This window comes from Dryobates pubescens, chromosome 3 (genome assembly GCF_014839835.1).
Source record: "Dryobates pubescens isolate bDryPub1 chromosome 3, bDryPub1.pri, whole genome shotgun sequence".
Classification (NCBI taxonomy): Eukaryota; Metazoa; Chordata; class Aves; order Piciformes; family Picidae; genus Dryobates; species Dryobates pubescens.
The window spans coordinates 48,752,060-48,770,162 of NC_071614.1; the positions used below are offsets into that span (position 1 = coordinate 48,752,060).

At 40.1% G+C, this 18,103-nt stretch overlaps 1 protein-coding gene across 5 annotated transcripts in view; it reads right to left on the minus strand.

Moving 5' to 3' along the window:
• KIF16B (kinesin family member 16B) overlaps positions 1 to 18,103 on the minus strand; it is a 173,415-nt gene that overhangs the window by 92,028 nt on the left and 63,284 nt on the right. For 4 of the 5 annotated variants that reach the window (XM_054180111.1, XM_054180109.1, XM_054180108.1 and 1 more), the window contains 3 exons: positions 7,506 to 7,625; positions 6,898 to 6,949; positions 5,474 to 5,611 (listed from right to left, as the gene is read on the minus strand). In XM_054180111.1, coding sequence (XP_054036086.1) covers positions 5,474 to 5,611; positions 6,898 to 6,949; positions 7,506 to 7,625 — 310 coding nt within the window. The remainder of the gene's footprint in view (positions 1 to 5,473; positions 5,612 to 6,897; positions 6,950 to 7,505; positions 7,626 to 18,103) is intronic. The other variant, XM_054180107.1, reaches the window with a different exon arrangement.

The window sequence follows — 18,103 nt, forward strand, 5'->3', positions numbered from 1 at the left end:
TATACGCTATATTCCTCCCTATTCCAACTTTAAAAACCAAACCACACATGTTCACACACACAAAGGTCACTCCTGTTCATACGACAAAGAATAACATTAAACATAGGCAGAAGCAGCAGTGGAAGCAGCTGCCTCGGTTTGATCAATACACTCTTCAACAGTGCTGCTTCAGAAGCCAGCAGTAGGTTCCAGGTGGGAATGTCCATAAATCTGATTGAGAACTAGTGTGTCCACCCACTACTGATCATAGTCAGCTCAAGATCTCCAGGATTTGTACTCTCACTTATCTTTTTCTTCTCTATGTGGAACAACAGTGCAGTTTATCATCATTCAAAATGCAGTTATTAGATTTTTCTATCAAATAGCTCTTTTCTGCGAGGAGAGCCTTGAATAATTCATACTGCTCAATGCACATCTATTATTGTATCTAATCAGCTATGGTGCAGGTCACAAATAAAGAGATTCTGGGCAATTCTTATCATATTTTCAAGACAATGACATCAAGATCAATATTTTCCTACTAAAAATAATATTGTCAGTCATGTCTCACTACTGTCATAACATGGAATTCCTCCAAGCTAAGCACTACAGAATCAAGCATTTATCTGTTGGTCACTATGAGACATTTTTAAAAAGAAATAGGACTCCATTATACTCACAGTATGAGAAAACTGCACTTAAGACTGTTACAGTCACAGAATGGCACAGGGTGGAAGGGACCTCTGGAGACCACCCAGTCCAAACCTCCTGCTAAAGCAGATTCACTCAAAGCAGGTTGCCTAGGGCTGCATCTTGGTGGACTTTGACTATCTCAAGAGAAGGAGACTCCACCTCTCTGGACACCCTGTTCCAGCGCTCTGTCACCCTCAACATGAAGAATGTTTTCCTCATGTGAAGAACTTTTTTCTCATGTTTAGATGGAATTTCATGTGTTCCATCTTATATCTGTTATTCTCTGTCCTATTAATGGGAGCCATTGAGAAGAGCCTGTCCCCTTCCTCTTGACACCTACCCTTCAGATATTTATGAACACTAATAAGATCCCCTCTCAGCCTTCTCTTCTCCAGCCCAGTCACAGTTTGTAACTTCATGAATTTAAAATCTGAGAGAGAAGCTTTACAGCAAGCACTGACAGTCAGATGATGAATCACATGAGCTGCTGGAAAACAGCCCCATGGAAAAGGGCCTTGGAGTCCTGGTGTACAGTATGTTATCTGTAGGACACCAATGCAACCTTGTGGCCAAGAACACCAGTGGTATCCTGGGCGTGCATTGAGTGTGGCCATCAGGTCAAGGGAGGTTCTCTTCCCTCTAATCTACCCTGGTGAAATCAACATCTGGGCTACTGTGTCCAGTTCTGGGCTCCCCAGTTCAAGAGGGACAGGGATATACAACAGAGGGCTACGAGGATGATTAAGGGACTGGAACATCTGTCTGACGAGGAAAGGCTGAGAGACCTGGGGCTGTGGAGTCTGGAAAAGAGAAGACTGAGACGAGAACTTATTAATGTTTAAAAATTTCTGAAGGGCGAGTGTCAAGAAGAAGGTGCCAGGCTCTTTTCAATAGTGTCTTATGATAGGACAAGGTGCAATAAAACTATAACACAGGAAGTTCCACCTCACCATGAGGAAAAATTTCTTTACTGTAAGAGGGACATAGCACTGGAATAGGCTGCCCAAAGAGGTTGTGGAGTCTCCTTCTCTAGACACTTTCCAAGACCTGTCTGGACATGTGCCAGTGTGACCTGTCCTAGCTGATCCTGCTTTGGCAGGGGGGTTGGACTCCATGATCTCCAGAGGTCCCTTCCAACCCCCACTGTTCTATGTTCCTATATGAACAGTTCTCTTCAAGAGCTCCTCTGACTCTTACAATCATTTCTGTATTATTCTGTTATTAAGGAAAAAAACCTCTACAATCATAACTCCATTCCATTAACATCAAAGCCTCTTTAAGAAAAAGAGCGTGGACAAAGCCATGCAGTCACATATTTCTGAAGCATCAGGTTCAATTGTCAGTTGCTTTACAAAGCGGCTCTCCATCAGAATGCAAGTACACAATGTACACCATAAATGTCATCATGGAAACACAGCTGGGTTTGCAATGGGCTTTGCTTTCCATTTATTTACCGTTTAAGAACAACTCTTACTCCCTTTGAGTGCTTAATGGAAATGAAAAAAAAAAGGCTTGTTGAATACACTGATAGCACTAAGAACAACAAAAACTAACTGAAAAAGTCTTTATCATTTGTGGAGCTCACCTCTCACAATTTAACTGGTTGACCACAACGAGTAAATTACTAGAGAGCACAGAAAATAAACAAATAAATAAATAAGCAGAATGCCTACTGAATGTCATTTAGGCATCTCCGATGTACACGAAGCAATATTTTGGAACTATGCAAACAAATGTATATAAAATTAGGATCTTGTCAACTTCAAAAGGCAACTTTATTTTTTCTGAAATGCATTCAGAACCAACAAGCAGTTGGAAGTTAAGTACAGAAGGGGTGACAGCTTGGTCTAAAAGACTGAAAACTTGGTTTAAGTAGACATATACTTAAGATAAAGGACAAACTCTAATTGCAAATGTCAATTTAGTTACTTCTAGAAATCTTACCATACATTCTTAAGAATAAAAAATACTGCAGTAAGTTACATTTATACAAAAAGGCCACACTAGGCAGAATTCACAGATGCTAGAAGTAATCTGTAGAAGGAAGCAGTAATTAATTACTGTGCGTCCTCCTTTTTAAAAACTTGGTGGCAGACTAAAACCTTCACACATTTTCAAATGAACAGTTATTAATGATGAACGGAAACATTTAAATGCATCAGCAGTTAATCAGCGTTACCTAAAGTGGGTATTTTAAGAAGGCTGGCACTTCATGCTGTGAGATTAAATGCTAACACAGCTTGGATACATGGGTTGTGCACGCATCGTTAAGCTGGCTACCTTACCAGCTTTGCCTATTTAGAATCATAGAATTGTTAGGGTTGGAAGGGACCTCAAGGATCATCTAGTTCCAACCCCCATGACATGGTCAGGGGCACCTCACACTAGTTCAGGTTGCTCAGAGCCACATCCAGCCTGCCCTTAAAAACCTCCAGGGATGGGGCTTCTACCACCTCCCTGGGCAGCCTGTTCCAGTGTCTCACCACCCTCATGGGGAAGAATCTCTTCCTGACATCCAGTATGAATCTACCCCTTTATTTTTTTCCATTCCCCCTAGTCCTGTCATTACCTGACACCCTAAAAAGTCCCTCCCCAGCTTTCTTGTAGCCCCCTTCAGATACTGGAAGGCCACAATAAGGTCTCCTCAGAGACTTCTCTTCTCCAGACCAAACAGCCCCAACTCCCTCAGTCTGTACTCACAGGAGAGGTGCTCCAGCCCTCTGCTCATCCTTGTGGCCCTTCTCTGGACACGCTCACACTTGATACCACAGCTGCCACCTTTCTCCCAGACCCAGTCTGGTCAGCTACACAGTCTACAGATCAGCTTATGCAGCTGTTTTTTTCTCAAGTTAGTAAAGACTAAGCAACCATGTCCTCTTCTTTTGAGTTGGGAGGAAAAAAAGTAATATTTCTATTCTTCAGGGTACAAAAATCATGTTAGTACATATGCCTGGAAGAGGGAAATAGCATTCAAACTCCTACTTTCTTCTGAGACACATCAAACCTTTACCGCCTTTGAAATGCAGCAGGATAAAGTAAAGATGACTCGCTGCAACTCAGCTCTTATTGTTTACAGCCATTAATGTCAATGTTTCTATTTCTGACCATTTATTGATGGCATTTACTCAAACATAAGAGAAAAAAGCCTAAACTTGCTGTTTCCCCCAGTATCTGTAACAGAAGCAAGCACATACACTTCTCCTTTTGCATGACGAAACAGACACCTTACAAAATCATCCTCCCTTCTCTACATCAAAACTCCTTACTTTCTGAAAGCAGACTTTTGAAGCACTTGTTTGAGAACAGAAAATATGCAAGACTTTTCTTGTTCAATACTGCATTCTTCCTTTGTCAGAATAAGCTTACTTTAAAAGCATCTCTCCAGGAAGGCAAAGTGAGATTGTTTTTTCAGCAGCTGAGTTGTGTCACAGCCTCACTCTTACACAGGTCCCTTCTGCTCATTGATAAATGGGATGATATCCTGAGTGCTACAGGAAGATAAACCACCCCAAACCTCTGTTGCAGCACTCACCATCCTACCTGTTAGCCAGTCCTTTCTAGGCCAACACAATGTACCTTTGATTAGGCTGTCCCAGCTGCTTTTTCATTTACAGATTTTAAAGCTTTTATATTAAAATTATGATTCTCTAAAGTTCTTCCCTATGGAGGTTAACCTTCTTGTGGCCAAGAAGGCAAACAGCATTCTGTGGTGGATTAGAAGTGCTGTGGTTAGTAGGTTGAGAGAGGTTCTCCTTCTCCTCTATCTGCCCTGGTGAGGCCACATCTGGAGTATTATGTCCAGTTCTGGGCCCCTCAGTTCAAGGAGAACCCTCAGGGAATGGCTTGAAAGAGTCCAGGGCAGAGCCTCAAAAATTAAGGGAGTGGAATATCTCCCTTATGAGGAGAGACTGAGGGAGCTGGGGCTCTTTAGCTTGGAGAGGAGGAGACTAAGGGATGACCTTTTTCATGTTTATAAATATGTGATTGGTAAGTGCCAAGAGGATGCAGTCAGGCTCTTCTTGGTGATGCCCAGAGACAGAACAAGGAGCAATGGGTGGAAGTTGAGGCATAGGAAAACTCCATGGAAACATGAGGAAAAAAAAAATCTGTCACTGTGAGGCTTACAGGCTGCCCAGTGGGGTTGTGGAGTATCTCTTTCTGAAGATATTCAAAACCTGCCTCGATATGTTCCTGTGTGATCTGCTCTAGGTGATCCTGCTCTTGCAGAGTGTTTGGACTGGATGATCTTTCGAGGTCCCTCCCTGCGACTCTGTGAGGTTAGCCACCACTGCTCCCTTTTTGTCATTTCCCTGTAACTGCAGTGAACAGATACTCCATCTGAATCTCCTACTATACAAAAAAGTGTGGCAATGGAGTGTAAAGTAGGACCAACCTGAAGCTCAGATAGGAAGGAAGGTGTCTCTGACATTATTTTAGACCTATAGAGATCAATATTCTTTTTATTAATACCACAGCTATATAAGCACTCTGGCATGGAGTTCATTTTATGTATAAACTGTGAATGAAATCAAATGGTAACTTTCAATTTATATTCAAGATCATGAAGTGGCTTGTATTAGTAAAGAATTATCTTTTCTTTTTACCACATGGCAATTCTTTGACAGAAAGAAAAACCCCACAACTTTAGCTCTCCTAATCGTTTTCAGCTGCAGGTGAGAAGAAATGGAATTAAAATTAATTAAACAATAACCCCTTTATATACACACTGGGTTTTTTTCAGTGCTGCAGGCAAAGAGAAACAAAGATGCTCCATGTAAAATGGCATTATCTTGGGTAATACCTTGGTTCAAGTGTGTGGCCTCTGTAATCTGAACACCATTCACAGAACACTGCGCTCTGTTCAGTGGTATTAGAGTCACAGTACCGTTGAGATTTTCAAAGATGCAGTGCTCACTTTCCAAATCAAGGCCATGAAGAACTGAACAAAAAAGAAATAAGATAACATCATTTGTCTCCTAAAAACTAACAAGATTGGCATGCTGACATTAATTTATCATGAATACATGGTACTACATAACTAAAAGTATCTTTTCGTTTTATTGTGCACAAAGTTTTCTTCCTTCATCGCATCCTGCATGCCTTAAATGTTGACCCTGTTTGCCTTATTGTACCAGAAAGATGGATGCTGGGTTGGTAGGTGGTTTTTTTGTTGTAATGTTCTTTCCTCCTATGTTTTGGCACCTCATTAGCAGGTGCTCCTTTCTTTCTGATAAGAACCAGAAATGAAAAATTTACAAATTTGTAGAAAGAGGCTTTTGACCAGTTTCATTGGGAAGTAATCACCTCAAAGCAACTATGCTTAAATGTGAAAAGACAAGATGTAGCATGCAATCATAAACTAGCAGGAACGGGGAAAATAAGGTTCTTATGTTCTGTGACATTCAGGCTTTTATCATCAGCTATGCTACTTTCTATTTTTTCTTCAACTAAAGTATGATAATCTCTACCTATATTGTTCAGTACCACAAAGCAATGCTGGTTTGCTAGTTTCATGGAATGTGTATATTTATTTTAATCTCAGCATTTTCTGACCCACAAAAATATACCCAGCTAAGTTATTTGACTCTCAGTCTCTCGCCTAAGATTTCAAGGATGCAGCTTCTTTAACCTAACTGCCTTCAAGCAACATATGTGACAAGGCAGTCCAGGTCTGGCAGTTAGCTGCTTTGATAAGCAACAAATAAGAAAATCAGCAGAAGCAGCCTATCTACTTTTTACCAATTTCCAGATTTTAATTCAACTCAAATCTACAGTCCAAAGGCTGCTTTAGGTATAACACATAACAATACTGTCATTATACAAAAAGGTTAAGAGAATGACTGTGCAGTAATTGTGACAGGTGCTGCGTGAGAAGCAGGATGCTATTTCAAGAGAAGCAAGAAATAAATTAGTAGCAAGCGTATGAATAAATTTTAAGCCCACAAGCTATTCCAGAAGTCATGCCTTTTGAAGCAAATCTCACATAAGTCAAGTCTGAAATCGCCTGAAGATTAAAATACACAAGAACATACAGACAACCAAAAAAAGGCAGGGGGTGGAGGGGCAGAACAAACAAAACAACCTCCCCCAAAAAAGGTAATTCCCCCAAACCCAAACAACATAACAAAACAAAAAACCCACAAATGAAGCTTTGTTCAGATATTGCTACATTAGAAGGGAAAAACGACTTGAAGAAAGAACATAAAAACATGTCAAATTCCATACCAATATCCTGTTCTGTCACAGCATCCTCTCTGCCAACATGTGTTTGGCCCTCCTAATTAAGTGAGAAATGCACATTATTTTCAGTTGAAATCTCCCTTCCTTTTCCATAAGCATAGTTTATCCTTCCACTTTCTGGGAGTAGCCTGAACAAAATACATGCTTAAACACACATGAAAAATTTAGGCAGCATTTTTAGAGTGTTAATAATATTGCATCATTACGCAATATTATTAGCAAATTCAAGTTTCAACTGTCCTCTGTAGAACCACCTTTGCAGTTTTTAGGCAATTAATCTAGATTTAGATTTCAAGCCAAGCCTAACAATGAGATGAATGTCAAACCAATAATACATAGAGAAGAACATAAAACACTTATCTCTGGTTAACCACTTGAACCACAGGATAAACCTAAACAGTACAGACACTTTAATTAAATTAGTTGCAAGCTCTTAAAAGCTTTTGTTACTGCAGAAACATAATGAACTTCTCTTTCTGCAGTGGAGAAATGTAGTGAGCCCTATATTTAGAAAGCAAATTAATACCATGATTTGTCTACAGAAAGAAATTGCAAGGCATAAAAAGGCTATGGAAACACAGATGTCTATTTACCTTCAAGTGGTACAAGATGATACCAGTACTAAGAAGATCATCATCGATGCCAATTAGATGAGGCAGTTCAGAATCTAACACAACACCTATTCCTTCTTTCCTCAGAGCCAAGGTTTGTTCCTACAAAAGACAAAAGTCTGTTTGTTAGGGCATGGAAAAATACCACTCTTCCTTCTCATTCTAAACCAAGTTTAATGCAACTGATTCTCTATAATACCATCCCAAAATAAAGCAGGCTTTAATTTAATATTTTTGTCCTACATTTTCAATGTGATTGTTGTATTTCTGTGAAGTGTTCCAGGCTTTCTGCTCAGGACATTTGTGAAGGTGTTATTTGAAAGAAACCAGACAAACAGCTGAACTACACCAGATAAGAAAGATCAATCAAAAGCATAGCAAAGCAATGTTGTCTAAAAGCAAGCTACCATACCACCTGGTATAATGGTAAGGAGAATCTAAAACTCTTCTTTAGCCATGCTGAATTCTGAGGAGAAAACTAAAAACTCTTTGGCAATCCTCTAAATAAATTGAACCTTGCACAATAACCTCCTCAAAGATATCTGAGAACTTGGTAAGCTTAAGCACTTAAGACATCCAGGAAGCACTGCCAACAGTAAATAAATGTAGGAAATATTTGCAGCATATAATTTAAATTCCTCCAAATTCCTTTATAGACATCTGTAGGATGAAGCAGGACTGCCATTGGGACACTTCAATCTCAGCTAAAGCATCATGTGATGCAGTACTGACCAGAAATACTCTAAGAACAACAACAAAACAATGGTTCTACTTTTGAAATGAGTCTCAGTACTCATGAAATTTATTTTTCAAGTTGAAACCAAATCCTATTGACTTCTAGGCCTGGAAGATAACAGCAACAGAGACAGTGAACACATACACACACCATCTTTCAAAATAAATGTGGTTTTCTACATAAAGCAGCTGAGTTCTTATAAGCCAAGGAAGACTGACAACCCGTGAAGGAGAGGCAACATCAGTAAGTATCATTTCTGTGTGTTGAAAGAGCACAGACTTTTCTCCTGGTGCTTTTTAACACAGAAAAAGGGGGTTTTGGCAGCAGCATGATAACTCCTTTTCCAAGTCATCAGTATGCCCTTTGCAGAGCCATCCAAGACACCACACTAAGAAAAACACCCAGCTAACAAACAATCCCCCCCAAAAAATTCCCAAATAAGATAGTTTTATGTGTTTTATGTGGTTTAGACTGGATGTTAGGAAGAAATTCTTCATAGAGACAGTGATTGCCCATTGAAATGTGCTGCCCAGAGCGGTGGTGGAGCTGCCATCACTGGAGGTGTTTAGGAGGAGACTTGATGGCGTGCTTGGTGCCATGGTTTAGTTGATTAGATGGTTTTGGATGACGGGTTGGATGTGATGATCTCAAAGGTCTCTTCCAACCCAGTCTATTCTACTCTATTCCCAAGCACAGTGATTTGACAAAGTTGAAAGATGAACACCAATGCAGTATCTCATTTTCCTGTACAGCACAAAACATTGTCAATACTGATCCTGTTTTAAAAAAACTCCAAGCATGGATACATCTGGGCAAGGCAGGACGATGACACCACATACAAGAGGCACTCCAAAAGAAAACCAGGGAATCCTGCTCTAGTCATGCATGAATTGAAAAACTTTCCAGCATTCAGAAGGAAGGTGTTGCCCTGTAGCTCTCTGACATTCAAAGTGTGTAGGAGAAGGGTTGTTTTCAGGTAGCTTTGGAAGGCTATGGAGATTTGCCTTTGCTTGCATTAGAGAAGGCTATGTTTAGTCTTTGACTCAGAAATTAGGCAGAATTTGGTTGGATGTGTTAAAACATTGTTTTGTTATTTTGACCTATTGTATGCCTTAATTACACGCATGCCAGCAGACAATAACCAATTAAGATGTGACACGTGTGCCTTCTGATAGACTATATAACTTTGCTGTGTAACTTAATAAATGTCACGCCTGCTTACATCTTGTCCTGGACATCTCCAGAGATGGAGACTCTACCACCTCTCTGAGCAGCTTGGTCCAGTGCTCCGTCACCCTTAAATCACAGAAGTTCCTCCTCACAATTACATGGAACTTCTTATGTTCAAGTTCATGCCCATTACTCCTTGTCCTGTCACTGGGCACCAACAAGAAAAGCCTGGTCCCATCCTCCTGACACCTGCCTTCTAAGTATTTATAAAGCATTGATGAAATCCCCCCCTCAGACTTCTCTTTTCAGACTAAAATGACCAAATTCTCTCACTCTTTCCTCAATAAGGGAGATGTTCTAGTCCCCTAATACTCTTTGTCCCCCTTTTCTGTATCCTCTCCAGCAAGACCCTGTCCCTCCCCTGAACTGGGGAGCCCAGAACTGGACACAGTACTCCAGATGTGGCCTCACCAAGGCAGAGTAGAGGGCAAAAAGAATCTCCCTTGGCCTGCTTGCCACACTCTTCTTGATGCAACTCAAGATGCCATAGGACTTCCTGGCCACAAGGGCACACCGCTGGTTCATGGTCATCCTGCTGTCCATCAGGACTTCCAGGTCCTTTTCTGCAGAGCAGCTCTCCAACAGGTCAGCACCCAACCTGTACTGATCCACGAAGTTGTCTTCCCCAGATGCAGGACTATACACTTACTGAATTTCTTTAGATTGCCCTGTCCAGGTCTGTATGAATGGCAGCCTGCTGGTATGCCAGCCACTTCTCCCAGTCTGGAATCATCAGCAAAATTGCTGAGGGTACATTCTATATAATACTAAGAGCTGAACAATTTTTTTTCCCCCCAGCATACACAAAAACATTTGCCAACATTCCTGACACAAACATCCCAGGAGGCAAAACAAATTACCATTGGGTGGGAAAAATATCTCAACAAATAATTAAGAACAAAGAAAAAATGCTTCTTCATTTTCTACTCTTTAATATTTAACCACGTTTTTGCTATATTCAGAGCTTGTGCAATTGTAATTTAAAATTGATGTGTTGCTTATTTATTCAGAACTAAAATTAAAGAACACAAATTAATTGACTTTCCAAAACTTCATTTTGTAAACGACTACCATTCTCATACAGAATGCATCCTGTCAATGGAGGCATTAGAATAAATGCAGCAGACAGGAGCTGCAATTAACTATAATTCTTTTTTTTCTTTAATACTTGCTAAAAATTAGTTTATCTCTTCAGATACAATTCACTAAAAAGCCTGTCTCTTAATCAGGTATCTGGAATCGTTGCTAGACTTGAAAATTTAATTCCAGATTCAGAAAGCTTCTTCAAGGAAGCTTCCAAACCTCAAACTGTGCCCTTTAGCCCCAAACCAAAAGTCACAAAAGCCCAATCAACAATAGACCTTTATTATTTTCTGCTCCTACCATCAGGGAAAGAAAAGAAAAAAGGCTGAAAAGAAGTCACCAAACTGCCCCTTTTGCAGTCTTGATCGCATAGGAAGGAAGTTTCTAAAGGCAAACAGAGCTTTTTTGAAATAAACTGAAGGTCTGGAAGCTATTGTAAGGCAGAGAAATTATTAGGTTTGAGCCATGATTTGATTCATTTTCATTTGTGCAACACAATCTTAAGAAGCAGTGAATCCATAAGTCAAATGACAAGAGCAGGAAAGGTCACTGTCCCTATTAAAATCATACTAATTCAGAAGATTTATGAAACCCTCAAGTTACACTTTAAGAAAGCTGAATGCACCACATGCATCTCAAATTAGGCTCCAACAGAAAAATGTACAGATACTCTCTCAATATTTAAGATGCCTTCATAAACTGTGGAAAATAAAGCAAGCCAAGAATTATCCACAAAGGAGCAGTCCACTTAATACAAACAGCTATTTAGTCTGGAGAAGAGAAGGCTGAGGGGAGACCTCATTGCTCTTTACAGCTTTCTGAAAGAAGGTTGAAATGAGGTGAGCATTGCTCTCTTTGCCCTAGAATCAGGTAAAAGAATTAGAGGAAGTAGCCTGAAATTGTGCCAGTGAAGGTTTAGATTGGATATTAGGAAAAATTTCCTGAAAGAATGGTCAGGCATTGGAACAGGCTGCCCAGGGACATGGTGGAGTCACTGTCCATGGAGGTGTTCAAGGCCACACTGGACAAGACCTTGAGCAACCTGGTCTGGAAGCTTTTCCTGCCCATGAGGGTGGGGTTGGAACTATATGATCTTTAAGATCCCTTCCAATCCAAACCATTCTATGATTCTACGATACAAGAACTGTTGCATAATCTCATTCCTTCTGCACTGATTGAGTTTGCTCAATGATATGGTGGTATCACAGCTTACAGCTGAGATGTTCTGACAGTTTCAGAAACAAAACCATTGTCTGAAGTATTTATTTGAGCTGTAGAATTATTCTTCACCATATAGAACTGCCTTTGATAAAGAATACACTAGGATATAGAAGATTTCTTTAAATACAGTTCATTAAATGCACACACAAAAGTGGAACCACACAGGTTTACTTTTTTAGCCAAGAGGGTATCAAGTTAAATTACAAAAGAAAAGCAACCCAAGTTCTGCTTTTAACATTCCCTGACCATTCTACCAGTAGAGTGAAATATATGCTGCTAGTGGGCTGGCACATCAAGAGTATAGGGTAGTTAGTATACTACTCTTACAGGTTAAGGGACTAGTGTCCTAATTGTAAATAAGTTTTTCCAGAGAATTCAAATGCAGTGGGATGAATGATCTCAAAGGGGCTGAACAGAATGCAAAAGATAAATTTATTCCATTTCATAGGTTCTGCAAATTTCTATACAGTTTGGGAGCACAGCTTGCTCTTTCTCTCTTCTCTCCTGTTTTTTCCCCTGTTAGCCTCCCTCCGGGACTTAGTTTTCACTTCTCTCCACTGATCATTGTTTAGGCTATTGGTAAGAATGCTGTGTGGGAGGAGAGAGAGATAACTTAGCTGGTACACAGCCTTCTGGGCTTTGTTCAGGGGGGTGTGGGTTTCCTTTGTGTACAAGGTTGGCGGGGGGGTCTGTACAGGAGAATAGCTGAGCTATTGTCTAGTTGTATATGTGCATACGTATTTGCATCTGTTTATTACCTTTTATGCCTTTATATTTAGTTTGTGGGGTTTTGTAAATAATAATTCCATTTAACTTTCTGAGTATGTGTGGTTATTTACCCTTTTAGGGCAAATTCCACATTCTATGTGGTGTCAAACCACCACAGCTGCCCTTTCAACAAACAGAATTCTGTTCCCCTATCCAGTGCAAAAGCTCAATTGTTTTATTTAAATATTAAAGAGAGAGCTGTTGGCACCCAGTCCTGAGAATACACTGTGCAGACACTTCTGGGGAAACATGACAATTTACTTAGCCAGCCTAACATTCAGATGTCTGCATTTGAATTATGCAAAAAAAAGGGCATAACATCAAATTAAAGAAATTATGGGTAAAATACTCAATGGCAAAAGTCTTTGCATTAATATTTAACCAGAAGACATTAGAGCAGACCCTTATGCTAACAGGTGCTTTGGGTGCTTTTGGTTTTATGGAAAACATGCCGTTATAGCCTGAGTTCAGAAAAGTGTCTGAGGATACTCAGTGGCCCAGCACTAACATTAAGCTCTCTACAAAAGATATAGATTTAAACTGTACACAGGGGAGGATCTTAATTGGGTTTCTTCCAATCATGTATTCCATTCAAATCACTGGAAACAAATGTTTCATATCTACTGGGGAAAAAAAAAAAGAAATCTATACTGCTCAGATTTCAAAGACACACGAAAATGCTTTTTTCCAAACCCAAGCATATCACAGCATTAGGGGAACAGGAAAGAAAATCATTCACCAAGAATTCACAGTCAAAAGGCAAAACTGAAGGACACTGCAGACATCACTAATTTACATGGATGCAAGAAATAAACTGGAGAAATAGTGAGAAAAGCAAATTACCTATGGAAAAAGGCACAGGGTATCCACCATCTGTGATTCCAAAGCTCCAAAAACCATGGATGCAGAAAGCATGAGTTTGTCTACGGAGGGTATTTAACTGGAACCACTATAATTTACTAGCAGTACAAAGCACAAGAATGCTTGAAGCTTGATTTAAACCCAGATTTCCTACTGTCTTAATGCAGATTATCAATAATGACAGAATGACAGGGGTTAAAAGGGACCCCCGGAGATCATCTAGTCCAACCCTTCTGCCAGAAAAGGCTCATCCACAGCAGGCTGCACAACACAGAATCCAGGTGGATTTTGAATGACTTTAGAACTTTGTGCTACCAATTCTTGATTTCTTTTGACTCCTGTGAATTTTGTACTTAGAAATTCTTACAGCAATTCTTTAGCTCCATCCCTGGACATAGTCAAAGTGGGGCTTGACAGGGCTTTGGGCAGCCTAATTGTTGCAGTTTGAGCTGGGTGCCCCTGCTGTGTTTACTTCCTGTGTCCAGAGGTCCAACCCAGAGAGGTGGACACAGGAAATTATGTATTTCTTACCATGATTCTTTGCACCACTATAAGATCCAGTGCGGGGTCTGGCACTTCCTCTTTCTTCCTCCTCCTTCAGCCGGTAACTGGGAGAGATGTCTGCTGGCTTTGGGCCTGGCTAGGCCCAAGGCCACGGGGGGATGGGCAGTCTCAGATTTGGCCAGCTGAGACTAGCCTAGCAGGGGGGGGGGAAGAAGGAGCCCTGGGGGTCTTGGGTGTACCCTCAGGTGGGAATGGGATGTCTCTGGGTTTGCTTTGGGATCTCTCTTTGTCACTGCGCTTCGAGTTGTCTGTAAACATTCACTGCTTTCTATTTAAACTTTCATCACTTTTGCAATCCATTTTCTGAGTGTTTATTCCTGCCTGTGGTGGGGAGAGAGGGCTGCCTCAACCCAGCACACTAATCTAGTTGAGAATGCCCCTGCTTACTGCAGAGGGCTTTGGACTAGATGACTTTTGGAAGTCCCTTCCAACCCAGACCATTCTATGATTAAAATCAACATAAGGAAACACTTTGTATTCATACTGACACCTTTTTTTTAGCTGTTTTTTTCCTGTGTTCTGAAGGCATAAGATCCTTCAGATCTTACTACTTCAAACTCAAATTTGTGATACAAAAGTATCACCTGGTGATTCCTTATGCAGCTTTTGCTGGTTTTGGTGAGTTGCCTTTCAAAAGAGCTATGCAAGGAAGTGGCAAACATCGAAATGGCACTAACTAAAGAGAAAGATGTTCTCTCCTGGATGTCTCCCTAGATTATTAATTTGCAGACTATTTCATAATTCTTAAAATTCTTGAGCACACAAGAGGAAAAATTCTTTAGAGTACCGTTTTAGTTGGCTGTCTTTATCTAGTGCCTCTTTTTTTCTCCTGGGTTTCTATGCAAGCTAGCCTGACAACCACAGTGCAAAAATGCTACTGGCATTACCTACATTCTGTGGCAGTTTTAGGCTGATGCCTAGAAAAGTTTTCCACAGATTGAGTAGAAAGCAGTAGAATGTAAACAAATTATGATTGGATGTAAAACAGAAAATAATTAAGGTCTAATAGTTAAGGTCTAAATAGCCCCATTATTAGTTGTGTAAACTTACTCTCTTTTTGACTTCATTCTAGCAGATACAAGCTGGTGCTTCTGCTTGGCTGTTGCTGACCTTGGCTGCATTCTTCTTGTGGCTAAGTACTAACAAGCTACTCTCTGCTCTTCTCTTTCACTTGTCCCCTGTACAGGGGGGAAGCAGGGGAAGAAGAGGAAGCTGTTGGTAACCCCCTGGTTTTGTCCAGGGTGGTTCTTTTGCTGTTTATAAATCATAAATATATATAAATATTGTATATTTTGTACATATTCATTGCCTTTCATATTTCTAGACTGTAGTTTTGCTTGTACATACAGCTTCATTTGCTTTCCAACTGAGCTGGTCTGAAAATTTTATTTTGGGAGTAATTTCAACCCACCAGACATGCATAGATTTATACTTTTTAAGACAAAAAAGAAATCACCACATTTACTTTGCATTAGACAGGAAAAACCTGTGTAGATCCATCCACAAACTCAACAGCTAAAGAAACTGAACTCCAATTTACTGGCACAAACAATTTTTCACTTCATCTTTGTTAACCTGTAAATCCTTTTTGTGCTTAGCTGCAGGTTATCATCACATTATGAAGTCAAAGAAGTTAAACTATAGATCAGTGAGGTTTTATAGAAAACCCAGGCATAGTTTAGCTGAATAAATTATTGAGCTTCCATCAAACAACTAAAGTACACACAAGCTAAATAATTGTGCAGTTTTCTCTGTTAATATGTTGCTTTGACACCCTAACAAAATTATCTAATAATCAGGAGCTTAGATCAACACAGTATCACCATTTTATTGTGTGCTATGCATGTATTGCACATTCCACAGAAACCAAATTTATCGTCAGAGTCATTAAATATTCCAGACATGTCACTGGGATATGTGATGCTTTTATTATTCCTGTATCACCTTTCTGCATTTATCTGCATGAATAAATTACTCCTGCAAAATACAAAAGCTTGTCAGTACAAATGAAAAGACACTGTTTATCAGGGTCTTTTCCCTTCTTCTTTGTCTTTTTAAACAGAAGAATATTTTGCCTACTTAAATAAGGCAGGTAATCCTCCAGCATGCAGCTCCTATAAGCTTTAGACTTGTTGTTTGCAATTCTATTCAATTCCATATGGTGCTGGTAAACTGTTAACAGTCCTTTGTGAAGACTTCTAACTTTGGTCTTGAACTTCAACTTGTATGCAGTTCTGCATGACTCATGTAACTGCTAAAGCCTCAAGTTTGATGCAAAATCCTTGAGGCATTATGAATCTTCTTTGATGTTTAAAGCAAATACTTGCAAAAAAGCATCCTGTTAATAAATCAAAAGCCTACATAAGAGTTCTGACAAAAGCCAATGCTGTAAACTCAACTGTGCAACAAGACCACTGCCTTCATACAAACCAGCTGTAGACCATGAACTAGTTGCATCTCTACTTGATTTCTTTACCCTTCTAAATTACAGAATCATAGAATTGTCAGGGTTGGAAGGGACCTCAAGGATCGCCTAGTTCCAAGGCCCCTGCCATGGGCAGGGACACCTCACACTACATCAGGTTGCCCAAAGCCACAACCAGCCTAACCTTAAAAACCTCCAGGGATGAGGCTTCTACCACCTCCCTGGGCAACCTGTTCCAGTGTCTCACCACCCTCATGGTAAAGAATTTCCTCCTAACATCCAATCTGAATCTACCCATTTCTATTTTTGTCCATTCCCCCTAGTCCTATCATTACCTGACACCCTGAAAAGCCCCTCACTAGCCTTCGTGTAGACCCCGTGAAGATACTGGAAAGCCACAATAAGGTCTCCTCAGAGTCTTCTCTACTCCAGACTGAACAGCCCCAACTCCCTCAGTCTGTCCTCATAGGAGAAGAGCTCCAGCCCTCTGATCACCCTTGTGGCCCTTCTCTGGACATGCTCCAGCATGTTCAGATCCTTCCTGTAATAGGGACTCTAGAACTGGATGCAGTTCTCCAGGCGGGAAAGGTTATTCTCATTATTTTGGTGGTACAGTCCTAATGTTTGGAGAGCTTTTTAATGGATTAAAAGTAGCAGGATTTAAGAGGCATACACTTCAGACAGGCTTCTGTTTCTATTTACAGAAATTATCTGCATAATTCAAGATATAATTCTTTGTAAAGAGCTACATAAACAGATGGACTACTCCCCTGAATTTTCAAATGCATTGCATGCTAATCAGTATAAAGAATATATGGCAAACTATTGAAGTTGTACTCTCAAGATTAAGAGGCAAGCATACTAAAACATTCAGTAAAGTTGCCAGTAAGCCCTAAAAAAACCCAACCCTACCCAAAAAAATTATTTGATTAGCTCTGCTATTTAAGCAAAATTTCCAGGATTTGCTTAAAACACCAGCAATGTTGTCCCAACCGGACTTCATATCTTACCAAGTGCAGTTCCCAAACACCATAATGAATCATTTCATAGATTATACTCAGGCTCTCATCCATTGTATAACATAAATTGTTTTCAAATATTTGGTCTGAACTTACTAATTATCAGCTCACATTTGTGTACTTTCCATTATTATTGACATTGAACTGAAATAATTCTTTTCCTTCTCCAGCACTTACTCACTGATGCAGTAACTGACAGCAGTTCTATTCACCCTTCTTACTGTGGTTATACCAGGCCAAACTCCAGGTATCTCCTTTCATACAATCAGAGTCACCATACCCTGGCATTTAATGCATCCTCTCTCATGGTCATCTTTGCTCTTTACAACTCCCTGGCAGAAGATTGCAGGGAGGTTGGTGCTTGGTTTTCCTAGTAACAAGTGATAGGATATGAGGAAATTGCCTCAGGTTGCGCCATGGGAGGTTTAGGGCAGAGATTAGAAGAAAATTCTTGTCTGAAAGGGTTCTCAAATGCTGGAACAGGCTTCCCAGGGAGGTGGCTGAATCCCCATCTATGGAGGTGTTTAAAAGAGGCAGAGGTGAGGTGTTATGGGACATGGGTTAGCAACAGATTTGGCAAAATTAGAGAATGGTTGGACTCATTGATTTTAAAGGCTTTTCCAACCAAAACAATTCAATAATAATAAGAAGAAGAAACCAGGTTGGAAGAGAC